The sequence below is a fragment of the Sinocyclocheilus rhinocerous genome, unplaced genomic scaffold (genome assembly GCF_001515625.1).
Source record: "Sinocyclocheilus rhinocerous isolate Xijiao unplaced genomic scaffold, SAMN03320098_v1.1 scaffold185, whole genome shotgun sequence".
Taxonomy (NCBI): domain Eukaryota; kingdom Metazoa; phylum Chordata; class Actinopteri; order Cypriniformes; family Cyprinidae; genus Sinocyclocheilus; species Sinocyclocheilus rhinocerous.
The window spans coordinates 2334037-2358239 of NW_015662163.1; the positions used below are offsets into that span (position 1 = coordinate 2334037).

Here is a 24203-nt window from a genome sequence, read left to right on the forward strand (position 1 = left end):
CAATTTATTTGTTTATTCAATTTATTTATAAATGTATGAATTTATTTATTTTAATTTATTATTATTGTAAAGTATTTCAATTTATATTTTTTGTTTATGTAAATTGCTGTGTAACAGTAATAAGAATGGTATTGAGAATAATGAGAATTACAAAAGTAAATCAAAAGCACTTAAAGGTAAAACATAAAAATGATGCAGATATATCGAGATGATTTCTGGTAATTTTGTTTATTTATTTTCATTTATTAGTTTAGCAGCAGATTTTATGCAAAAAAAGACTAACAAATAAGACGAACAAGTGAGTGATTTATCATTATAGGCAATAACACAATAAAATTCAATCTTATTTACTTCTATAAATATTAAAGTAATGACATTTTTTTGGAAAATTGTAAAATGAAAGCAAAATAATGTACTTAAAGTCGTAAATATTTGAATTATATTTTTATAAGCTGTTTTTGCAGAACATTTTTCTGTTTGTCCGACATGCCTGTGGAGTATGTAATGTGTTTTTGCACATCTGTGCTGTAATTGGTTGCTTTACTAGACAAGTTGGTTGTTTTGCTGACTCTGTTCAGTGCCAGTATGATATAATACAGATCCTAGTGAGAATTATAAAGTGCTCACCCGAAAGTGAACTATTCTGTCAATAATAGTCACATGGCCAATGTAGAGACTCCCTAAATCCATTGCCGTTAACCCTGAACACACACACACATGCACACACACACTCAAATCCCTTGTTAAACACACACATACACAGTCATCACCGGCCTGTTCATAATGCTTAGGTATTTTTAGCGGCCGCAGATTATCAAAGGTCCAGATTATGCCCCAGCCCCTAATCCACCACATCCAGTGTTTCTCTTCATCTCAGGAACAATGTAATCCCATAATCCCTTGTCAACATGAATGTTTAAGCGATGAATTTGACCGCATGTGTGTTTCAGGTATGAAGCTGGGTCCCGAGGCCTTCCGTTTTGACGGCGGCGTAGAAGCCATCGCCACACGGCAAAACGAGAAGTACTTCATCCTGAGGCCAGAGGTCATCGAGACCTACATGTACATGTGGAGGTTCACCCACGACCCCAAATACAGACAGTGGGGCTGGGAGGCGGTGCAGGTGAGAACTGTCGCATCACTAATTACGTAACGCCACCAGTTTGTGACTGGTAAACGCGTCGCCACATTAGGCCCGGGATGTAGGCCAGACTGTGAATCACAGCTATATCCCTGCCCTCAGACACTCCCTGCACTTCAGCACAGCAGGATTAGAGACAATGGAGACCGCCAGGATCTCACAGCCTTGTAATTGTATCATAATGACTTCAGATTGCCATTGTGATGTGTCTATCCCTTCAGGCGATACATCACATCTCTTCCTCCCTCGTTCACCCTCCGCCATCTATTCCTCTCTCAGAAAAATGTGCTGGCTCAACACTCACTCAATGAAAAGCTTGATTCTTTGCTCCAAAAACTATTTTATCAAATCTTCATTATCTTAAAAGGTCCTTTTTCACACTCTACACATCACCACAACACTGATCATTTTGAATATAATGGCACTTTTCACAAATAGTGCACAAATTGCTGTCCCATTAGAGACACAAGTCCCATTAATGTTAGACTGTTAGATTTTATGAGGCTAATTTTAAACAAATGAAATAGCTTTTTTCTATTAAATCTTGATGTTTGATTTAAAACATATTATTTTTAAATATTTGTCTCTTATGCTCACCATTTATATATATATATATATATATATATATATATTTAAAAAATCAAATACCTGTTTTTATAACTATTAGTTTTGCTACCTGATAGTTTTTGTGGAAACTATTCTTTGTTCAATAGAAAGTTCAAAATAATAGCTTTTTTTTAAATTATTATATATATATATGTATATATATATACTTTTTTCAAATAAATAAATAAATATGTCATAATGTCATGTCATGGTGCTCATATTTAGGGTTTGGTATTCAAACAAATTCCTAAACCTTGAGTATTAAACTTTAACACATAAATTGTCCCACACAGTTTTAGCTGTCTTCAATCATGAGACTCCTTGAGGTGATCTGTGCTATTAATTTTCTGTGTGTTTGGACTTACCATTTACTTACCAAAAAAAAAAAAAGCTGAAAATCATAAAGGCTAAGGAGGAGCCCAAGACATTTATCTAGAGACTAGAATATCCTAAAGCAAGAGTGGGCAGCTCTCACCCTAATCAAACATAAGCTAAACAACCTAATTAAGACCTTCATATTTACTATAGGCTAAAAATACAGGTTAAAGGTAAACTCTTAAGGAAATCTCGAGGGCCTTACGCTTGTGGGATGGGGGTCTTTTGACTTGGTCCAGTAAGCACCTTTGCATTGGTGTCCTGTCTCTGAAAATGAAAAGTAGGCTACATGACACTTGCTAGGAATGTATAAAGCTATTACATTGATACTGACAGGTACATTTGTATCTCTGAATATCAGGCTCTGGAGAAGTACTGCAGGGTGGAAGGGGGTTACAGTGGAGTGAGAGACGTCTACGCTAACACTCCCAACCATGATGACGTGCAGCAGAGCTTCTACCTGGCCGAAACACTCAAGTGAGTACAGAGCACACAAACAAACATTCATTACACTTGTACATAGTTTTTTTTTTTTTTTGCATTATAGTAATAATAATTTTTGGGAGGTTGGGACAAGATATGTATTCCCTTTTAGTAATTGCTGGTATCAAGTTATTTACATACGATCCCGGATGGCACGCTCAAGACTTACATTTTAATTTAAATAGGATACAATTTCCTTAAGTATTAATCTTGTCAAAGTCCACTATCAATCAAGCATATTTTACTAAACTGTAATACTTCTTTCCCTTTGAGGAACTTTTATTCTGTTGACACTTTTAAAAAAGTTTTTAATCAAGTAAACCACTTGTACATAGTTTTTTTTTTTTTTTTGCATTATAGTAATAATAATTTTTGGGAGGTTGGGACAAGATATGTATTCCCTTTTAGTAATTGCTGGTATCAAGTTATTTACATACGATCCCGGATGGCACGCTCAAGACTTACATTTTAATTTAAATAGGATACAATTTCCTTAAGTATTAATCTTGTCAAAGTCCACTATCAATCAAGCATATTTTACTAAACTGTAATACTTCTTTCCCTTTGAGGAACTTTTATTCTGTTGACACTTTTAAAAAAGTTTTTAATCAAGTAAACCGAAAAGGGTTTTTAGAAAAATGAATCTTAAACATTTTTAGTTTTATTTTTGAATAACAAAACCTGGCATTTGCCATAAATATAACCATAGAAGCTGGCATGGTGTTATTGGCATTAAGCTCATTTCTCCCAACATTAAATATTACTGGAATGGAAAGAGAAAGAAAGAAAGAGAGAGAGAGAGAAAGAACTGTAAAGACTACTGTATTTATGTACTATGGCTATTATTGTAATTTGTAAAATTGTATTATATTAATGAGAGTCATCAGTCAGAATAATGAGGGGGAAAAGTATGAGAATTTGGGAAACTGTGCTTAATTGTCATAAAAATAATGTTACAATGCAAGACAACTTATGATTAATGGTCTTCATTTTCTTTATGCAAAATGTTATGTAGGCTATGTCCTTTGATTTTGGGGTAAAATAAGCTTGTAAACTCATCTTTATATCTCAGAGCACTGAGATTGAGTCACATCAGCGAGCCAGTCAGATTGGAGCTTCCGATTTTCACAAACCTCTTGCCCTTTGGTTTGCAATATATAGGCATGTTGTAAGAGACTGAGACGATCTTGTGATTCTGCAGTGACTGACTAAAGGAGAGGAAAGCTCTTCACTCAGAATGCATGAATTGAGCCATTTCTCTGTCAAAGCGAGAATCGTCAAGATGAAATGATTGAGACACAAGACTGTGACAGCTGGAACTCATTCACAGACATCCCTATCACACAACATTAATCATTAAAGACACGGATAAATGAAAGGAATGAATAAAGAAAGAGTCAATTACTTTGTCAGGGCCCAAAATGAAGAGCTGTGGAGTCAGCGAGGTCGCTATGCTCTCCTGTATCCTGTATCCCAGCTCTCCAGTCCTCCCTTTTGATTGCGTTTTAAGAGGAAATCACTGTTCGAGTCTCACCCTGCCACGCCAGACAGCAGCTCTCCATTTCTCCTGCCTTTAATATTTTGGAGGAGCGCTTGCCCTTTGGCCAGGAGGAGTGCAGTGCACACAATTGAGCACAGAAAAGACTTAGCAATTCTTTGAGAGAGAGAGAGAGAGAGAGAGAGAGCGCATCCAGAAACCCCTGCTTTCAACTTTTGCCACTCTGGTTGTTTCTCATTCTGTTGTTGCTTCTGGTTTGCGTTTGCCGCTTTTGCACAGTAAGTGCGTATTAAGTAATGATTCTTCTTTAGAGCCAGACTGTCTGGCGGGTTGAGGGATCAGTTTCCTGTTCATAGAAATGCTCGCAATGTGTTTGTGGGCATGACTGTGCTCTTTAACATGCTCACTTCTGCTCTGCTCCACATGCTGAGCCACTACAAAACACACAAAAATGAAATTCGATTATCATTTACTCTCCCTCATGCCTTCCAAACCTGTATGACTTTACTTTCTTTCTTCTGTGGAAAAGAAGATATTTCAAAGAATCTGTTTTTTTTTGTTTTTTTCATACAATGGGGTCCAAAACAAATTGCCTGAAAATAGTGGTGAAACCAATATATCAGCTGATATTTGTAATTTTTTTTTACAATATATATTTTTTTAATTATTATTGTAAATTTGACAGAACTTTAAATAAAGTTAGTAAAGGGTATATGAAAAAGTATTATAGCATATTGTTAGTAACAGAATGGCAAACGCCTTCTCATGCACCGTCTACATTCAGCTAATACGCATTTCATTTAAACAAGTCTTTGAATATTCAATAAACGTTTAATTTCACTATTCTGTGTTTAACGATCAGTCTGTGTGAATTAGCAGACAGACATGGACTATAATAGAATTACAGAATCAAGTAGTTGCCATCTGAATAAATATTTTTATTTTACAGATTTTATTTTTTATATTTATTTTCCTAATTAATCCTTTTCACATTATATAATTTAGTAAATAGTATGTACAATAATTTAATATCAGTTAATCAATCATTTATTTATAAAGCACATAAAAAAACTGTAAAAGCATACCAATGTGCTGTACAAAAATAGAAACTAGGGCTGCCATTAACGACTTTTTATTTTTATTTTGATGAATCTATCGACTAATTTATTGATTAATCTAAATGATTAATTTCCCACAAAAAATCAACAATTTTACTTAAGAATATTTTATTAAACTATATTTTATTAAACCAAATGAAATTCAAATTTCTATGAAATCCTTTTTTTAAAGCAAAAGTAAAGTGCAACATAGAGTGCAAGAAGCAAGTGTCCATCTCATAGTCCAAATCACTGAAATCCAAGTTCAGTATTATAGTGTAAGAATGACAACATGTCCACGTGTTCTAGTCTACTAATAATACAAGTATAATCAAAAAACACTTTTTAAAGGTGAAAAACCAGAAATGTTATTTACCAGAATTTATTTAAGAACAAAATGTAAATGTGCAGTATTTCTGAAAAAAAAAGAAAAAAAATACTATTTTTTTTTATATAAAATCAATTAATTGGATATGCTTTTGATTATTAAAATTGAATAGAACCATTAAAATGGAATCCAGAAAATAATGGAAAACAGAATTTGGTAAAGATAAAACTGTAAAACTCAATTAATTAGACAGGCTTTTTGATTAATAAAATTTAATTTAACCATTAAAACAGAGTATAGAAGTTTGTGAATTCACATCATGCAGCCTTGGGAAACAGTCTAATAATTTGTTTTATGGATTCTCGTCCGTGAAATGCACCACTTCGGTATTTTGCCGGTTAGTCGACGCAGCAAAATGAAGTTGAGGATTTTTAAAAATCGAATAGTCTAATAAAATCGACGAATCGCGACAGCCCTAATAGAAACACATTAAAAAACATAAGTAATGTAATATAGGTATTAAAAAGAACATCATAAAAATATATACATGTATGTTTAAAGCTGTAAAGCTTATCATATGTACTCGTATATGAAGTAGGTCTTAGGATGTAAAGTGTTATGCCGTTTTTAACTTTATCTTTAAAATAAATAGTGTGATATCATATATATATATCGTCTTTATATTGGCTACCTCTCTAATACATCATCTGCCATCAAAAAAATCCATATTGGTTGACCACTAGATAAAACCCAATGATTAATTTTGTCCTGTTTTGATATTTTTTTTCTTCTTTTGGGGTCTTCTTTTTGATTCCATATTTTGTGGCTTTGCATAAAACCATGGCACACCTCCATTCAACTATATCCATCATTAAATATGGCCCAAAATAAAATATAAAAGTGGTTATCGGTTGATGGTTGTTGGGTTCATTTCACTTGCAGAACCAGTATGACCTCTTGTGACCTCTGTCATTTATATTTGCCATTCACCTTCCAGTTTCTTTCTAACCCAGAATTGAAGGTCTGAAGATCATACTCTCTGCAGAAGGAGGTGCGGTTTAAGCTGCCAGGAGTGGGTTATCCAGTGTACATGCATGATTTAGCTTTAACTCTGGAGGCCTGAGGTCAACAGCTTATATTTTCAGAGGGGCAGCAGAGAAGAGGGCTTTTCATCAGCGAATCTCCAGCCAATGCATGTCTGTTCAGAGAGGAAACCGAGAGGGAGGGAGGGTTAGAAACCATATTATCAAGGTCACAACTTCATCAGGAAACAGGCGTCAGCATCGCCGTCTCCAGCTAAAGTTTATAGACTGTAATTTTTACGAGTGTCATCCAGCCTTCCAAATAAAGATGTGCCTTCTAACCCCTTCCTTGGCTGCAGGTTTTGAATTATGGTCTTTGCTTGTAAAATAATGTCCTTTAGCTATGGCTGTCGGACACAAGTTGCTGCTCTCAGCCAAAGGAAGCGAAATGTTTAGACCTTTTGTAGTTTGTAATCTTCATCCCTTATTTACGTTGTTGTTGTTGTCTTGGCAGTCTTTTGCTTGGCAGAGACCGTTTTACTTCATCAGCACTTGGGAGATGTTCATGTTTTGTTAACGAAGTAAACATTCAGATTTTAAGAGGTAGATTTATTTATGTGGTTTGGCATTAATTGAGATAATTAGAGGTGTTTGTGTTAGTACTGTTGTGCATACTAAGTATTAAACTTTGGCGTGAAACAAGACTCACGTCATTTGTGCTTGTCATGAATGATACCTCAAATGATAAGGCTTGTTGAGTGCTGTCAGACTGGAGTGCTAAACAGGTGGAAAGAGTAGACTGTACCTGAACTAATGTACTCGAATTATAATATAGTGTGTGTGTGTGTGTGTGTGTGTGTGCATGTAATGTATATGTAATTTAAACTCATGTTCGATGAGTAAAGCAATGAATTGACATTACAAAAAGTAGCTTTAGAAAGAAATATTTTGATTCAACACTGCATAAATAATGATAATAAATTGGTATTAATGGGTTAAATTAATATTAAAATATGGAAACAAATCAAATGCTACTCTCAATATGAAATTAAAACTGCCAGTAGACGCATTCATCCTCGCTTCTCTCAATAAGAAAGACTTTAGACAAACACAGACCAGATTATTTCTTGACGAGTGAGTCATTCAGTCATTCATCAACCGATTCATTCAAATGGCTGATTCATTCCGAAAAAGCATGTGACTCTCTTTATGAATGGGTCACTGAATCTTTGGCTCACTCGATTCGTTAAAAAACACGGATTCATTCAGTAGTGGTTTCGGTAACACTTTAGTACAGGTACCAACTGTCACTATTAACTAGTTGCTTGTTAGCATACATACAGGTATTACTAGCATATTGGCTATTTATTAGTACTTATAAAGCACATATTCTGCATGACCATATTCTACATCCCTAATCCTACCCAATACCTAAACTTAACAAATACCTTACTAAGCTGTAATTATGAGTTTGAGGCAAAAGTCATAGTTAATAGTTAGCGTGAATTGGACCTTAAAATAAAGTGTGACCGTGTTTCTTGTAGATGCACAACAGTTCTGCTGTGGCTTTGTTTGAAACTATTTTCGTTTGCAAAATTGATCAAAACAGACAATATTGCATCTAAAAATTAACAATTCACTTTTTGATCATTCGGCTTTTGTATAAAATCAGTATCGCCGTCTGAGGGGCCGTTTACACGACAACGTTTTCAGCAAAAAACAGGAAACTTTTTCATGCGTTTTGCCTGTTCGTTTACACTGAAAACGCATATTTTTGAAAACGGGTTTCAAAGTGCAAGTTTTTGAAAACGCCACAGTTGCCGTTTCCATGTAAACACCCAAAACGGGAATCTTTGACGTCATGCGCGTGCATAGTATGTGTTAGGTATGTAGACATGCGCAGTACGTGTCGATTTTAAAGGCAAGCGCGAACAAACATACACAACAATGGCGGAGTATATGGTATTGTTGTTGCTGTTTAAGAGTTTGCTAACGCTTCTTCAGCAAAGTGTGGATTTACTTCACCAATATTACAACCAACAGCGGAGACGCATCATATACACACGGCAACAGGTACTGTTTACTAACAAGGTGACAGCGCCAACTACTGGCCTGGCATACGTAATACAGCGTTTTTGGCCGTTTTCACGGATTTGTGTAAATGCGAATCGTTTTGAAAACGTTGTCGTGTATGCGTGAAACTTTTTAAAAACGCAAAAAAACTTTTCCGTTTTTGACTACATCGTTGTCGTGTAAACGTAGCCCGAATCGTGCAGATATTTGAGAAGAAAAGCACTCTTGCTCATGTGACGTTGCTAAACTAAAAACCCATAAAACTACACTGATTTGGTTGAACCCTGACCACTCATATTGTGAAAAGAAATAAAAATCTATTTAATTGGTGGAATTTAGCTGTACTTCGAGTTTAGTGATAATTATTTGCCTCTCATAACCTTGATGTTTATGCTTCTAATTTATGTACATAATCATGTTTTCCAAATCTCTTACAGGCAATCTCACTGTGATTAACTATATTATAAAATGCCCTTGAAACATCTTTTTTTCTTTTTTTTTTTAGGTATCTGTATCTTTTGTTCTCCGACGATGACCATTTGCCCTTCGAACACTGGGTGTTCAACACGGAGGCCCATCCTCTTCCCGTCATTAAGAAACAGAATGTAGAAATAGCAAACCATCTCAAGTAATCTTCATCCAACCCCAAAGCGCCACTGAGACGTAATTTTCTGGACCTGCTTTAACAGTGGACAAGAGCTATGGACACAAAACCCCTGTGGCTGGAGAGTTCCTGTCCTCCAGGAATTTGCTGGAGCTTCATGTGTTTCTCCACAGCCTTCTCTCCTCTTCCATCTCTTCTCGGGATTCTGCATGCTGCCCCTGTTCCCTTTCTCTGTCCTTGATGCTATGGACACGTCTCTGAGCCTCAGAGACACAGAAGGACCATATTTCCTCTGTGAGGGACCAGATCGTTTTTCATCGTACTTGCCCTCTCACACACGTTATAAAGCCATAGGTAATTCAAATTGCATCGACATGCTTGTGTTTTTTGCATCATGTGCGTTTACAGGAGCGAAGATAAGAGATATCCACTGAACTTCGCCGTATCTTGCTGTCCGTTTTTTTAGGGATGAGGATTGGTTCGGTATTTTGAGGCTTTATTCGACAGCAAGGTAGTGAAACCAAGTCAACTAGTGCCTTTTAGTCTTACTGATCATTTTAGTCAAGTTTTAATAGCAACACTATTTATTTTCGCTGTGACCGAAGGTATCTTCCTACTGGCCTACAGCCCTCTTACCCTCGTGATGGATGTAAGAATCAGTCGTTTATCGTTCATTCCTCTACATTTGTGAGCTTACTTTTTCATAAAATGTGTACAAAATGTGTTTTGATTGTTTACTTAATCAACGGAGGCAGAGACTTTTTATCCTAGACATGTAAAATAGAGTACTTTGTGTTAATTTATTACTCAAGACATAGGGTTTTTGTCTTTTTTCAGTGTGGAGGGCAGGAAACTATGGAGCCCCTAAAGGAGACATGATAATAGGAAAAAATATGATGAGAGGGAAAAATTACATTTCAATGCTTTTGCGTTTTCTTGCAAAACTAATGCTTTTTCCCGAGAAGCTTTGTGTTCACTCACAAACACACTGAAATATAATTTTTCTTTCTATAACTTTTTTTTTTTTTTTTTATCAAAAAAAATTTGCACACAAAGAGTTATTGCAATTTTTTTTTTTTGAGCAAACACAAAAGTGTCACGAGTAAATGCAAAAGTTCCTCTGTGAAATGCAAAAGTTTTTGTGAGCGAACGCAAAGTTTCTCTGTGGAACACAAAACTTTTTGAGCGCGAACACAAAAGTTTTACGAACAAGCGTAAAAGTTTCTCTGTGGAATACAAAAGCTTTTGTAAGTGAACACAAAAGTAAAAAAAAATGAGAGCAACATTTTCTCTGTGGAACGCATAAGTTTTACAAGTGAATGCAAAAGTTTTTGTGAGCGAACTCAAAAGTTTCGCGAGCAAGCAATGTTTCTTGGGAATGCAAAAAATACAAAAAATTCACGAGTGAATGCAAAAGTTTGTCTGTGGAACGAAAACGGTTTTGTGAGCGAACGTAAAGTTTCTCTGTGGTACGCAAAACTTTTTGTGAGCGAATGCAAAGGTTTTGCGAACAGGCACAAAACTTTTGCAAGCAAACACATTTTTCCGGGGGAATACAAAGTTTTGTGAATTAAAGGTTTTGTGAGCAAACGCAAAGTTTCTTAAAGTAACAAACATTTTTGTGAGTGAACCCAAAAGTTTCTTGTGGGAATGCAAAGATTTTGTGAGAACACATAAGCATTGAAATATAATTTTTCCTCCCATGTAATCACCATGTCCCTTTAGGAGCTCTGTTGTAAACCGCGATGAAGCTGCTTGAATCCATTGGAAAAGTGTTTTATTAGGACAACACGGGCAGCATCAGTCAAAAAGGGGAGTGAATATATTTGTATGAATGTACCACCAAATGTGAATTGAACATACTTTGGCCTAGCTGTTGTGATTTTATCATTTTATCTGTTTGTTTATTCGTTCATTCGTTCGTTTGATTTATCATGAAAGCACAAAGTTGTGAATCAGTATATTTGGGTTCTCCATGAAGAAAAGAATAGGAATATTACTGTAGGACAACGTGACAGCACAAGTGAGGAATTTTGATGAAAAAAAAAAGATGCAAAACAATGAATGCAAAGCAGTCCATGGCACTGGATACAACACACACAAAAGAATCACATACACTACATTACATAGCCACATTCCAATTCATGGAGGAATGGACCAATTCCCATCTTATTAGTATGTTTTGGGAATTTGACACGTCAAATTTGAGGTTTGTGGAGTAGGGCTGATGCTAGCGTCTAGTGTTCCCAAAACTACTCAAAACTAAACCACCCTGCTTAACTAGCACGGTGTGGCGCTTTAACCTGTGTATTATACTAGTGGATCTACGTGGAAATAAATACCTTGCAGAGATTCCTCTCTTGAGGCCAGCGACTGCAACACTTGGTATTTCTCCGCTGTATGTGTGCTAACGAACAGCGTACTGTCAGAGTTAGGAGCCGCAATATATGAAAGTACCGTCATCTCGAGGGAGGCCCGTCATAAAACACTGTGACACTGTAGATAAGACATCACGCTCACTGTATTCATGATACTGCGAATCTAAATGATGTTTAGCACTGCCGCGGCTTAGCGCGGACTAGCGATTTGTGCTGTCTCTTTCTTTAGTGAAAGTGATTCCTCAAGCTGTGACTGAGGATCCGCAGCGACTCTTAGGTGACATTCGGGAACAGACGTTTCCTCGCATCTGCTTGCGATACGCAGAATAGGAGATGTGCTTTTCGGATTAAGAATTTGTTGTTTAAATATTGTGTTGATGATCTTGCATAGAAAATGCCTTTTTTGTTTGTGATTCTTGTCATTTATTTCTTCATGAGACAACCTCAGAAATGTAACTGTACAATATTGCTGATAATCATTCCATTGCACATAGTCTGATTTGTTTCTGTTTTTTTCTTTTAATATATATGCAATTAATTTTGTGGGAAAGTGTTTGGTTTTATTATTTTTTTCTTTAATTTGTTTTTTAATTGTACATATCTCATTCTGGCAAACTGCCAGCCATCATTTATATAAATCTTATGATCTTATGTAATAAATTATATTAAAGAACAGCAAAGGTTTTTGATAAACTATATTTGTTACACCTAAATTGTGAATAAAAAATCTTTTAATATAATATTGAGTTGTTGTTGTTGTTTTTAAATGGGGATTTTTTTAAATTCTAATTTATCATCAGATTATACATTTTACAGTAAATCATTCATGCTTGGAGGCGGATCTGACTCATACAAGGCTGACACTGCTAGAGAATAAACAACTGATTTTTTTTTGTGACAGCCATAAAGATGCATCCAACAAGTCATCTATCTATCTATCTATCTATCTATCGTCTGTCTCTATCTATCATACTTTTATCGGCAGTCTGTCCTGTCGTTTTGTCTGTGTCGTTCTATCATTCTATCTATTGTTATTTCTGTCATTCTGTCTATTTGTAGCTCTATCATTCTATCGGTCGTTCTGTCCTGTTATATCTTTCATTCTATCATAGTGTTCTACCTATTGTTCAATCTATCTATCGTTCTATCATTCTACCATTCTGTATGTCTTTCTCTCTAGCATTTTTCTTTGTCTATTTTGCACTCCATGTATAGTTCTATCATTCAATCTATCATTCTACTGTCTATCATTCTATCGTTCTGTCATTCTACCATTCTGTATATCATTCTATCAATCATTTTTTCTATCTTTCTGTCTTAACACTATAGTTCTATCATTCTATCTGTTGTTCATTCTGCATTCATTCTGTCTATCATATCGTTCTATCGTTCATTCTGTCTGTTGTTCTGTCTTTTGATTTATCGTTCTGTCTCTATTTTCCGTTCTATTGTTCTGTCTATCATTCTTTTTTTTCTATCATTCTGTCTGTCGTTCTGTCTATTGTATATCTATGGTTCAATTTATCTATCATACTATCCTTAAAGGGGTCATATGATGCTGCTAAAAAGAACATTATTTTGTGTATTTGGTGTAATGTAATGTGTTTATGCGGTTTAAGGTTCAAAAAACACATTATTTTCTACATACTGTACATTATTGTTTCTCCTCTATGCCCCGCCTTTCTGAAACGCGTCGATTTTTACAAAACTAATCGGTCTGAAAAGCGAGGTGTGCTCTGATTGGCCAGATCTACAGTGTGTTGTGATTGGCCGAATACCTCAAGCATCTGACGGAAATCCGGCGGGCTTGCGGCAACCACATGTGATGACGCCGGGCTGGACTCCACTTCATCCACGGTGAAAGCCGATCCGGCGATCCACAGCGTGAAGTTGATGTATTTCCTCAGCAACCAGCACGGATCAGCTGCAGGCATGACGAAGCGGATACCATCCTTTTTTGGAAGGCCAAACAAAGTAGTTTCGAAACATGGCGGCGGCGGCAACAACAATACTACAGCGAGAATAAAACTTACACCTTTTTTCTTTGCGTGAACATTTGAGCGACGTTATGCAAATCTTCCCTACCTCAAGCGTGTGACGGAAATGTTACGCGCCTCACCATATTGTGATGCCCTGTCCAGGCGGGGCGTAACATAAAACCATGTCTGCATTTGTAATCTGAGAAATGACAAACAACAAGTGCTACTCTACTGCCCAAAACTCGCGTTTGAATCATCAGTGGCAAATTCTTTAAATATAAAAAACGTACTTACAGTCTGTGAGTCAGAACAGCCGGCATTGTAGTCTACTCTACCAGGATCAGGTAAATAAAATGCGCTGGACACATCTGATTATTTGGGTTGAACTGTTCTGGAACAGTGTTGTAAATACAACTTAACCACTGATTTCTAGTCGTGCCCTCTTTTGGAAGTCAGTACTGGGTCAATAGTATGTAACAAGCATTACTTTTATTTGTATCAATACTACAGCGAGAATAAAAGTTATGCTTTCTTTCTTTGCGTGAACATTTGAGCGACGTTATGCAAATCTTCCCACATCGTGACGTAGGTATGTGGGGACGTGTTAGAACGAGCCATTTTAGGTAGGCGTGGTTGACTCTTAACTTTTATAAAGAATATCTCTTTGGATTTGAGACTTTAGTCTTTGCAACTTTACAGATCTTCTTTATGCACCAAGAGCTTGTAACACTCCAAAGAGAAAGGAAAAATTGAAATTGCATCATATGATTCCTTTAAGTCTATCTATCATTCTGTCTGTCGTTCTATCTATTGTTCAATCTATTTATCATTCTGTCTTTTGGTTTATCGTTCTGTATGTCTATCTAGTACATGTTCTATTGTTCTGTCTATCGTATTGTTCTATCCTTCAGTCTATCTATCATTTTGTCCAGTGTTTTATCTCTGGTTCTGTCTATCGGATCATTCTATATGTTGTTCTGTCTTTGATTCTGTTGTTCCATCTTTCATTCATATTATCGTATCGTTCGATATACAGTATTATTCTATCATTCTGTCAATCATTCTATCTGTTATTCTATCTGTCTGTCTTTGTCCGTCATCACAACTAATACAAACACAGAGATTTATGCTGGTCTAAACTTATGGCAGCATTAATACATGCTTATTCCTTTGATACCATTTTTCCTTTTTCTATCTGTCCTATTTTTTCCATTTGCGGTTTAGAAAATTTTATTAGAGGACTGGATATATAAAAAAGCCATAATGGATAAATAAACTGTGATAACCAAAAGGTATAAATATAGCCTATGAATAACACAACTGGGCAACCACAGGAAGAGATGTGTTTTATCAATTTTAAAACAACAAAGTGAGACAGTTGAAGCAGAAGAGGAAGAAAGAAAATGCAATAGCTGCGAGGTGACGTAAAAATGATACAGACTAACGTGAGAAGGAATAGGAAATGGAGACAGAAAAGAAATAGGAACAGATTTGCTGTTAGAGGAAATGATGTCACAAGGCATAACAAAGCTGTTCAGATACAACGCCAATTTGTAGGCGGACACAAAAAGCTAATTAGCCATGGGTTCCCCCGGGAACTTCTAATGGGTTTGCAGAATAGCTTAGATAAATAATAAAAAAAATAAATGATATATTTTGCATGTTACATATGCATACGATAATTATTTTTACAAAACAAGTCTCTTCAAATAATATTAACCACAGACCTTATTTTCCTGTCATGAATGACGCAGAGCTTTGAGTTTTTGTTAATTGTGTTTTTTGTTAACACTTCACATTACAGTGTTCGTGTTACACATATTGGACAATGAATCAAATTAATTACAACAGCAATGTGTAATTGCAAGCTGCTCCACAAACTAATTGCATATTAAGAACATGATGTTCATTAGTGTTTCTCATTAATCACATAATTACTTACATGGTAACACGAACACTAATGTTAAGTATGATTGTATTTTGTTTCTGCTTTTTTTTTTTTTTTTTCATTTGTGGGACTTTTTCTGTCGTGAAAGTTGAGAAACATTCGGATGTCCCCAAATTCCTAAACTAGGAAACCACTGGAGAGGCTGGAGAATCATCATGGATGTCTTGAAAATACAAGGTGTGTGCTCTTATTTTTTTACACTCAGCTGGTGTTGACTACCTAGTGCGATAGAGCGCGCAAACGGGTCAAAGGAACTTTATCTCAGTGGTTGTGGTTATGTTGCGTCGCGTTTGGTTAGGGCACTGTGTCATGCGAAATATAAGCTGTCATTCTGCTGTTTATTTTCAAATGTTACCCCGATATTACTGTTTAGCAAACATTGCGTTTATACGTGTAGTTACGTTTATGTTCATGGTTCAACGCAAATATTTCGTATAGTGCGGTAATTGTACTCTAGCGACTTTGCAAGGCAGGTGCAACAGGCATTTGTACTTGTGCCTACTTTAAAGGGGTCATATGATGTTGCAAAAAGAACATTATTTGGTGTAATGCAATGTGTTTATGCGGTTTAAGGTTAAAAAAAACACATTCTTTTCCACATAATGTACTTTATCGTTTCTCCTCTATGCCCCGCCTTTCTGAAACGCGTCGTTTTTTACACAGCTCATCGCTCCAAAGAGAAAGGAAAAATTGAAATCACATCATATGACCCCTTTAACACTGTTGTCGCGGGTTGTTTTTCATGTCCGCAGGTTCAAGCGACCCCCAAAAAAATTGATATTTAGCCCCTGAAATGCGTATTTTACCCCCGGAACACGTTTTTTACTGGGGAACCCCCTCGAAATGCGATTGGGCTAGTTTGGGCTAGTTTTGAGTAGCAATTGGGCGGATTTTGTTGTGAAAACATGGCAACCCATAGTTTTCACCTAGCCAGTGGCCACGGACCGAAATTAACAGGGACTTGGGAGATAATGCCACTAAATTGTACGTCTGTCGCGAATAAAGTGAAAATGAAATGAAAGATTAACTTTCTCACAAAATCTGACTTTCTTCCCCCTTAGTTTATATCTCACAATTCAGATTTTTATTTTATTTAATTTTTTTCAGAATTACAAGATATAAACAGAGATATCTGACTTACTTCCTTGCAATTCCAAGTTTACATTATGAGATTAGGGGATTGTTTAAAGAATTAATTTAGATTTTAAACTTTAGTGTGTAACTAGCCCCACACTATTTTCCTTGCTTATTGAATGTATGATTTTCACCTGATGCCATGCAAAAAGTCAGATGACGAGAATATTATAAGCCAGGTGTCTGTCCATGTATTTTGAGATGTTGCATAAAAAATTCTAAACTAAATTAAAATTAAAAACTGATATAAAAGGTATGTTGATTATTATTATTATTATTTCTTAATTTTTTAAGATGACATGCCCATAAACTAGAGTAGAATTTGACAAATAAATTCTTAAATACATGTCATTCTCTCAGACAATTGGCTAATATTCACACTGCATTATTAGCATTTCTATTTTGTAATATTCTATTGAATAAAATTCCTACAGTATAGCTTCAACCTCCACTTTTATTTTGGTGACTTTACCATTATTTATTATTTTTACAATACTTTTTAGCATAAATGAAGTTGCAGCTTTTATGAAAACATGAATATGGTGGTTGTGTTTTTTTTTTTTTTTTTTTACTTGGGCCTGTAAACAAACAAATTTTTTTGTGAATGCTGAGTGAAAAGGAGCATACTATATGAAGCAGTGCCATTTACTTCTATAGTCCCTAAAATAAAAACCCAACATTTTAACCTTTTTGGGGTTTTTTTGGTTCATCATACTCCTTTTTAGCAAGGTTTTTCCCCCTCTTGCTGCATGTGCATGAAATAAACCCGCACCTTGAGAATCGATAAGGAATGGCTTGAAGTGATGGAAACACACAGGAAGCCACACAAGCTGTGGACATTTAATTCTCGTCCAGCTCAGAGCCATGACACCGCTGACCCTCATATACAGACCCTCAGTACATCACTGTGACCTCACACAAGGACATCCTGTGTTAGGCTTTAGGACACGCTGCTAATTTTAATGTGAAACCATATAATCAGACCCCCTGCCATCTCAAATCAAAGTCAGCTCTGTCATTTTGTAAAAAATTTCCATCTAGCCTAAAATAATAACAGGAAATGCCTCCAAAAAGATGCGAGATGTCTCATAATAGGTTAAAATTGCTGGTCTCAAGGCTCGGGGCTGTCAGAGAGCTCCGGCATTGTCAGAAAAAATGATAAGAGGTGAAAGCATGTGATGAACTGTAGGGTTCATTGTGAATAAGAATTAATTTGTTCTCCCGAACTGCCTGTTGGACACAAACTTCAGCCCTCTGATTGGTTGACTTCTTCTTTAGTTTGAATTAACCTTCAGCGAGCGATCTGTCCCCATCGCTGTTCTTCACAATGGCGGTTAATGTCATCCTCTCTGAGACGGCGCCGCTCGCAGAATAATGAACATGAAGTGTGGAGTTTCTAAATCATGCATGTATGCGATGTCATGCCAGGGCCGCCCAGTGACCTTTCTGAAGAGTCCAAAGCAAGCATCTAATTGAAAACCCCCTTTTTTACCTAATCATCAAGTTGATGAGTTTAATATCTTTTATTCAGCCTTTCGACGGGTCACAAGCACAAATGCCCTTAACTGTCTAGAATGATTCAGAACGCTAGTAGCTTTCTCTGGACCTCTTCTTTATATATAGGCCTGCTACTATTACTTTCCCATTTAGCTGCCACCTTTTATCTAGAACTACTTGACCTGCACTTGTTGTAGGAACAATACAGGACTATGGCCAGTATTGGGAGCTTTTTAGGTCAGTTATGTTTTGCAATGTTGTAATGATGTAATGTTTTGCACTGAATGTTCATCATATTCCAACACAACCATGTTTAAATTGATCTAATTAGCTGGATCATTTCCATTGGCTATGTGTTTTTAATTTTATTTTGTAAAATTCTAAAAGTCTCTCTCTTTGATTATAATTAAATATATAAATATATAATATAAATATTATTTCTGGTTGGTCACGGTGCCAATAATGACTAATAATAAATGATTTGCAGCATCCATCCATCCATCCTATATATAAAATTCAAAATATGAATAAATACTATAATAGTATACAAATAATACAAAAATAACACTGTTTTGTGGTGGGCCCTGTGAAAATGAACCTAATCCTGATTGTTGAGCCGTGAAGTACTGAAATCTCATGGCGGTTAAGTGTGATTGAACGTTGCAGTTTAAAAAGTCATTATTTTTCCAAGTGCATTTGGTAACGCTAATAGTGCAGAAATTACACACTTCACCTTTGACCTTTATTGGATCGAATCCTTCTTACAGTACATGAATAGTCATGCCTTAGACATAATAGATATAGTGTTTTACTGTGTGGCTTTAAATTGCTGTAGGAGCTAACAGCCATGTTTTTATCGTCATGTCTGAGAGCCTTCTATATTTTACAGTGTGAAAGAAAGCTGACTTCAGTTGAACTCTGACCTTAAAATGGAGGCCACCAGGATGCCAAGCTTCCTGTCCGACTGTAATTACCATGCCAACATCACCTAGCAGGCTGCTCTGATTGGGTCTTTGTGCCAGTGCCAATTATGAAGACAAATTACCGCTTGTCTGTGCAGTAATGGTACATAATCACAGACCTCCAATGACCAGCTAATATCACTTTGCTTTTTAAAGCTTTAGTCGGAAACAGTTGTACATGTACAGCAACCTTTTTCTAGCTTTAAATCTGATGTAACCATTTAAAGGCTCAGAAAATGTAGTAAAAATAACTAAACAGTCTAAAAGCCTGTTCATTTGTGTGATACAAAAATACACTGGCTTTGGTGCCACCATGATCTTTCTCTGATTGTTGTTGCTCCTGTGCGTGCGCTCGTCGTTCATGATGAACTGCTTAGTTCATGATACACAAAAAAAGGATGGAAAGACAGAGAGATCGAATTAAAAAGGACAGCTGAGCATGACAATGCTTCTGTATTTACACAAACACGCTTGCCTGCTGTGCCAAAGCAATTTGTTTTCCATTTTAAAGCTGATTAAATCATGTAATGTGAATTAAGGGAAATTGGGGGAAAAAACACTGAAAATATGCCAAAATCTTCCTCTTATCTCAGGGTCAGCAGTGCTGAGACTTAATGTAAATTATGGGGGGGAACAATGCTGTTTTAGAATGGGAGACTGGGGCGAGGGGTCAGAATTTGAGGGGATTTGTGGTGATGATCATGCACAAAAAAAATAATAATTTGATTTGAGTATGATTTTAGTTGGATAACTTGTTTGATTGTAATGGATTTGCATTGCCTGCATAATCTAAAGAGAATTCTGAGAATTCTTTCTTTTGAGGAAAATGGCAAAAACTGGGGAGTTTTTGGATGCGTTGGATTAAGTTTTTTGGCAAATTACATAATTATAAGCTTTTCTGTATGTCATGGAGGTAATTGGTTGAAACATTGTGATAAAAAAACTAAAAAAGGAAAATATAAATGGATATTTGTCTAAGCATTTTACAAGTTCATGTAAATACCTTGTGTTTTGTAGGCTACTTGTATTTGTGGTATTGTTATTTATTATGTAATTTAAATAGTTAAGTTATTAATTATGACCCTATTTTTGCACATGCTCTGAAAAATTGTGATTATATCACTTTTTCTTTTTTTTCTTCTGCTGTCTATAGTTGATGCCTGAATTTAAACAAATCTAGTTCATCTCTAGTTTGTCGATCAGGTTGCCCCTGATCGACAAACTAGAGATTAACTAGATTTGGTTAAATGTATGTATTGTATTGCTAATATTGTATATATATAATATATGTATTATATATGTATATGTATATTGTATTGCTAATTCTGAAATTAAACTTACCTGAAATTAAGTGTCTAGTTGAAGACTTCTTATCATATATTTTAGTCTAAAGGGCTGATTCTCTCATAGGTAATTATAATAGATGAGACCTTTGCTTTTTTATCTATTCAGTTATTCAGTTTACCACATAAAGCTAAAAACCTAAAAATGTGGAAACATTTTCACTCAGAAATTGCTAGTAAACTTCACAAAGAAATGGCAAGTAACATTTTCTACCGTAAATATATCAAAACTTAATTTTTGAGTAGTAATATGCATTGCTAAGAACTTCATTTGGACAACTTTAAAGGCGATTTTCTCAATATCTTGATTTTTTTGCACCCTCAGATTCCAGATTTTCAAATAGTTGCATCTCGGCCAAATATTGTCCTATCCTAACAAACCATACATCAATGGAAAGTTTATTTATTCAGCTTTCAGATGATGTATAAATCTCAATTTCAAAAAATTTGACCCTTATGACTGATTTTGTGGTCCAGGGTCACATATTGATTTAAATAGGATAATCTTGTACCATATTGATATAAAAATGCAAAGAAAAAGAAAATATAGTACATTTGTTGTTATTAACATAATGAAGTGCATTTAATATTACATTGCGTAAAGGTTTCCTAAACGGGGGTCCGTAAGTTTAATGAAAAGCTAATAATTAATTAAATCATAAACATTTAAAATTTAAATAGCTCATTAAAATAACAAAATAAAACACTACCAAAAAATTTAATATTTAATTTGTTTACCTGCATATCATGTGATCATGAACCAAAGTCACAGAACTGTGAACATGCAGATGTGTTACTTTATTATGAATTTGTGCATTTTAATGTGTTTGAAAGATAAAAAGCCTTTCAAAGACACTGTAATACATGGTTAAATAACCTACTGATTGATAATTAATGTGTTCATCAGTAGTTGATGCGATGTTGAAATGTTGAGGAAACACTTCTTAAAATTGAAATGATTTTTGTAAATCCAGTGGTCAAATGCTGTGTAATTATAGCCACCTGACTAGTGACTGGTCTTTTGTGAGTGTCCACAAAACTGGAAGACTTTCTGAGTGTATATAAGCAGTAGGCTATTTTAGAAAGAAACATTTAAAAGATGAAAAAGAGGAATTAAGGAGAATCAGTAAATTATGAATAATTCATTGGTATTGTGTGATTAGTAATCATGTAATCAATAAAAAGGTAACTGTAGTTTGATTACGAGTATTTTATTAGATTGTAATTTAACAAGTACTTAATTTTTAGAATCTGATTACGTAATCCAGTTACTACCCAGCTCTGCTTGTAATATAATATGGGTTCAGTCTAGTTCTGCTTTTAAACTAGTTTTGTTCCCCCACAGCATCAGCAGACCAGAAATGTGTTAACTCATATTCGGCTAGATATCATTTAGCATTATCATTAACAGTGTGAAATGTGAATCTGACACTTCTTGCTCTGTCCCTCCTGGGAAAGATGGACTTGTGTCTTTGTGATTGTAATTGAACTGTTTTCGCAACAGCTAGCAGCGGTTTGTTGACTGAGAAGTGATTTTGTCACAGCTGACGATCCACTTTTTCACCACAGCGAGTGGCAGAGGATCATGGGTAGTTCATCGTATCAAAGTTCATTTAGCAGTTAAGCATGATTGTTTGCGAAAATAATTACACTTGCCTAGAAGCTTTTTAAGCCTGTTTGTTCAAGTTTTGTGAATTGGAAACCTGCATCTTCTATATTCAAGCGCTTTTGCTTTAAAATAACCTCCATCATGGGGTATAAAAATCGATGCGTAATGCATTATTCATACAGGCCCGATTATGTTACGTCTAGCATACCTAAATCATAATAAAGTTGATGGCCATCTATTTGACCATGTCTGAAAACTAATTGGCTCATGTAATTAGTCCCACTTGAATCATAAGCATATTCATCAAAGCTCATTCATTCCCAGGATCTTTAGAAAAGCATCAGATAGCCGAAGCGTGGGCTTAAAGAGCATGTCAGCTCGCAGCCTTTTTGGAAATCGAGATGGGATTGTGTAGCGAGGTTTAAGCTCACTTTAGTGAAGGACGTTGCTTTGAGAATTATGTTCGGTTGAAAAGAGTGATGCTACTTTCTGTACGGACTTAAGAAAGGACTCTTGATGACATGGATCAAACTTGATGTGGGAAGAAAGGAAATAGATCAGAATGAATAACATGATTTGATATCTCTCGCTTTCTTCTTTATCGCTTATTCTTCTGGCTGCAGTAAATACAAGACATTTTGAATGGTAAAAAAGATAAATGGAAATTGGTGAATGTAAATAACTAAGTAAACAAAAATGTGCTTTAAAGGGGTCATATGACGTTGCTAAAAAGAACATTATTTGGTGTATTATGCAGATCTTCCCGCATCGTGACGTAGACAAGAGCCGTTTTAGGTAGGTGTGGTTGACTCTTAACTTTTAGAAAGAATATCTCTTTGGATTTGAGACTTTAGTCTTTGCAACTTTACAGATCTTCTTTATGCACCAAGAGCTTATAACACTCCAAAGAGAAAGGAAAAATTGAAATCGCATCATATGACCCCTTTAACTTGTGACATAGCAGTGTTGAATTGTTCTAGTAGGATATTACATTACTGCTGCCCTTTAAGAAAGAATTAAACAAATGTTGTTCTCATGAGATATTCTGCGTGGAAAGCAAGCTCAGGAACAAATTACTTAATCCAAAGGCATTCGAGAAAGAAAAGCATAGCTTTTGCCGCACTGCGCTCTACATAACCCACTGTCACGAATGGATGAAGTTCACACTCTCAGCACAAACTTTTGATTACTTTCTGTAAGGTGTTTAAAACTTTAATCAGTTCTAGAAAATAAGGAACTGACTGCAGGGTTGATAAAATGTAGCTTAAATTCGACAAGGTGCTTGGTTTCTTTTGCCATCAGTCTTTATTTTACCAGAGGTTTGAATCTGGAACGTTTTGGTTGCTGGCTTTACATGGTTTTAGTTGGTAATTTATGGTCTTAAGCAGGATTAAGCAACATTTTTGGTCTGTTACAACCAGGATGTTGAATTGCAATTCAATCATCAGTCACACAAAAGTTTTGCGTTAAATAAATTACAGAATATTTGCAAAATATGCTTTATTATTATTATTGTTATTATTATTCCCTGATATGTAGAAAAATGTGTTAAGTAAATTAGAGTGTTCTACATAGCCAACAGTGTATTCTTCTATCGTTAATATTATATTATATTATATTATATTATAATTACATTTATATTATATTTACATTTCTAAAAGTAGAATTTCAAACATTTATTAAAATATCAAAATATCATCTATATTTTTAGGATAACATGTATATAGGTAATTGATAATAATAAATGCATTATTTAAAATTACTATTTCAACAGTTTTCAGGAAATTATTTTATGTATTTTGGTCTCTATACCATTTTTTCCCCCAGAAATATCCTATAAATAAATACAAAAGTGTCTGAAAATGCAAAGTTAATCTTGTTGAACACTTCCAAAAGCCATTTTGACTTAATTTGTGGTGAGTCAGCATTCACATTATTGAGGCAACAGGTGTACAAAAAATATGCTTTAATTGAACCATGAAAAGAAACATCAACAAATATATGGATGTATCTTCATATAATCATTGCATTATATTATGTTGCTCAATTAAAGGAAAAATTCAAAGGAAAGAAACGGAATGAAGAAATTCAACTCAATCTAGGACAAGGTCACGGTGATCGGCAAC

At 35.2% G+C, this 24203-nt stretch overlaps 1 protein-coding gene and 1 long non-coding RNA gene across 4 annotated transcripts in view; both read left to right on the plus strand.

The window, feature by feature from the left end:
- man1a1 (mannosidase, alpha, class 1A, member 1) overlaps nt 1-10271 on the plus strand; it is a 144157-nt gene extending 133886 nt beyond the window's left edge. For all 3 annotated transcript variants that reach the window (XM_016537552.1, XM_016537555.1, XM_016537553.1), the window contains 3 exons: nt 951-1123; nt 2484-2599; nt 9129-10271. In XM_016537552.1, the coding sequence (XP_016393038.1) occupies nt 951-1123; nt 2484-2599; nt 9129-9255 (416 nt within the window). In that variant the 3' untranslated portion in view covers nt 9256-10271. The remainder of the gene's footprint in view (nt 1-950; nt 1124-2483; nt 2600-9128) is intronic.
- Nucleotides 10272-15616: 5345 nt separating this feature from the next.
- The window catches only part of LOC107727626 (uncharacterized), a 46162-nt gene continuing 37575 nt past the window's right edge, over nt 15617-24203 (plus strand). The window contains exon 1 of the long non-coding RNA XR_001638377.1: nt 15617-15709. This is a non-coding gene — a long non-coding RNA (uncharacterized LOC107727626). The remainder of the gene's footprint in view (nt 15710-24203) is intronic.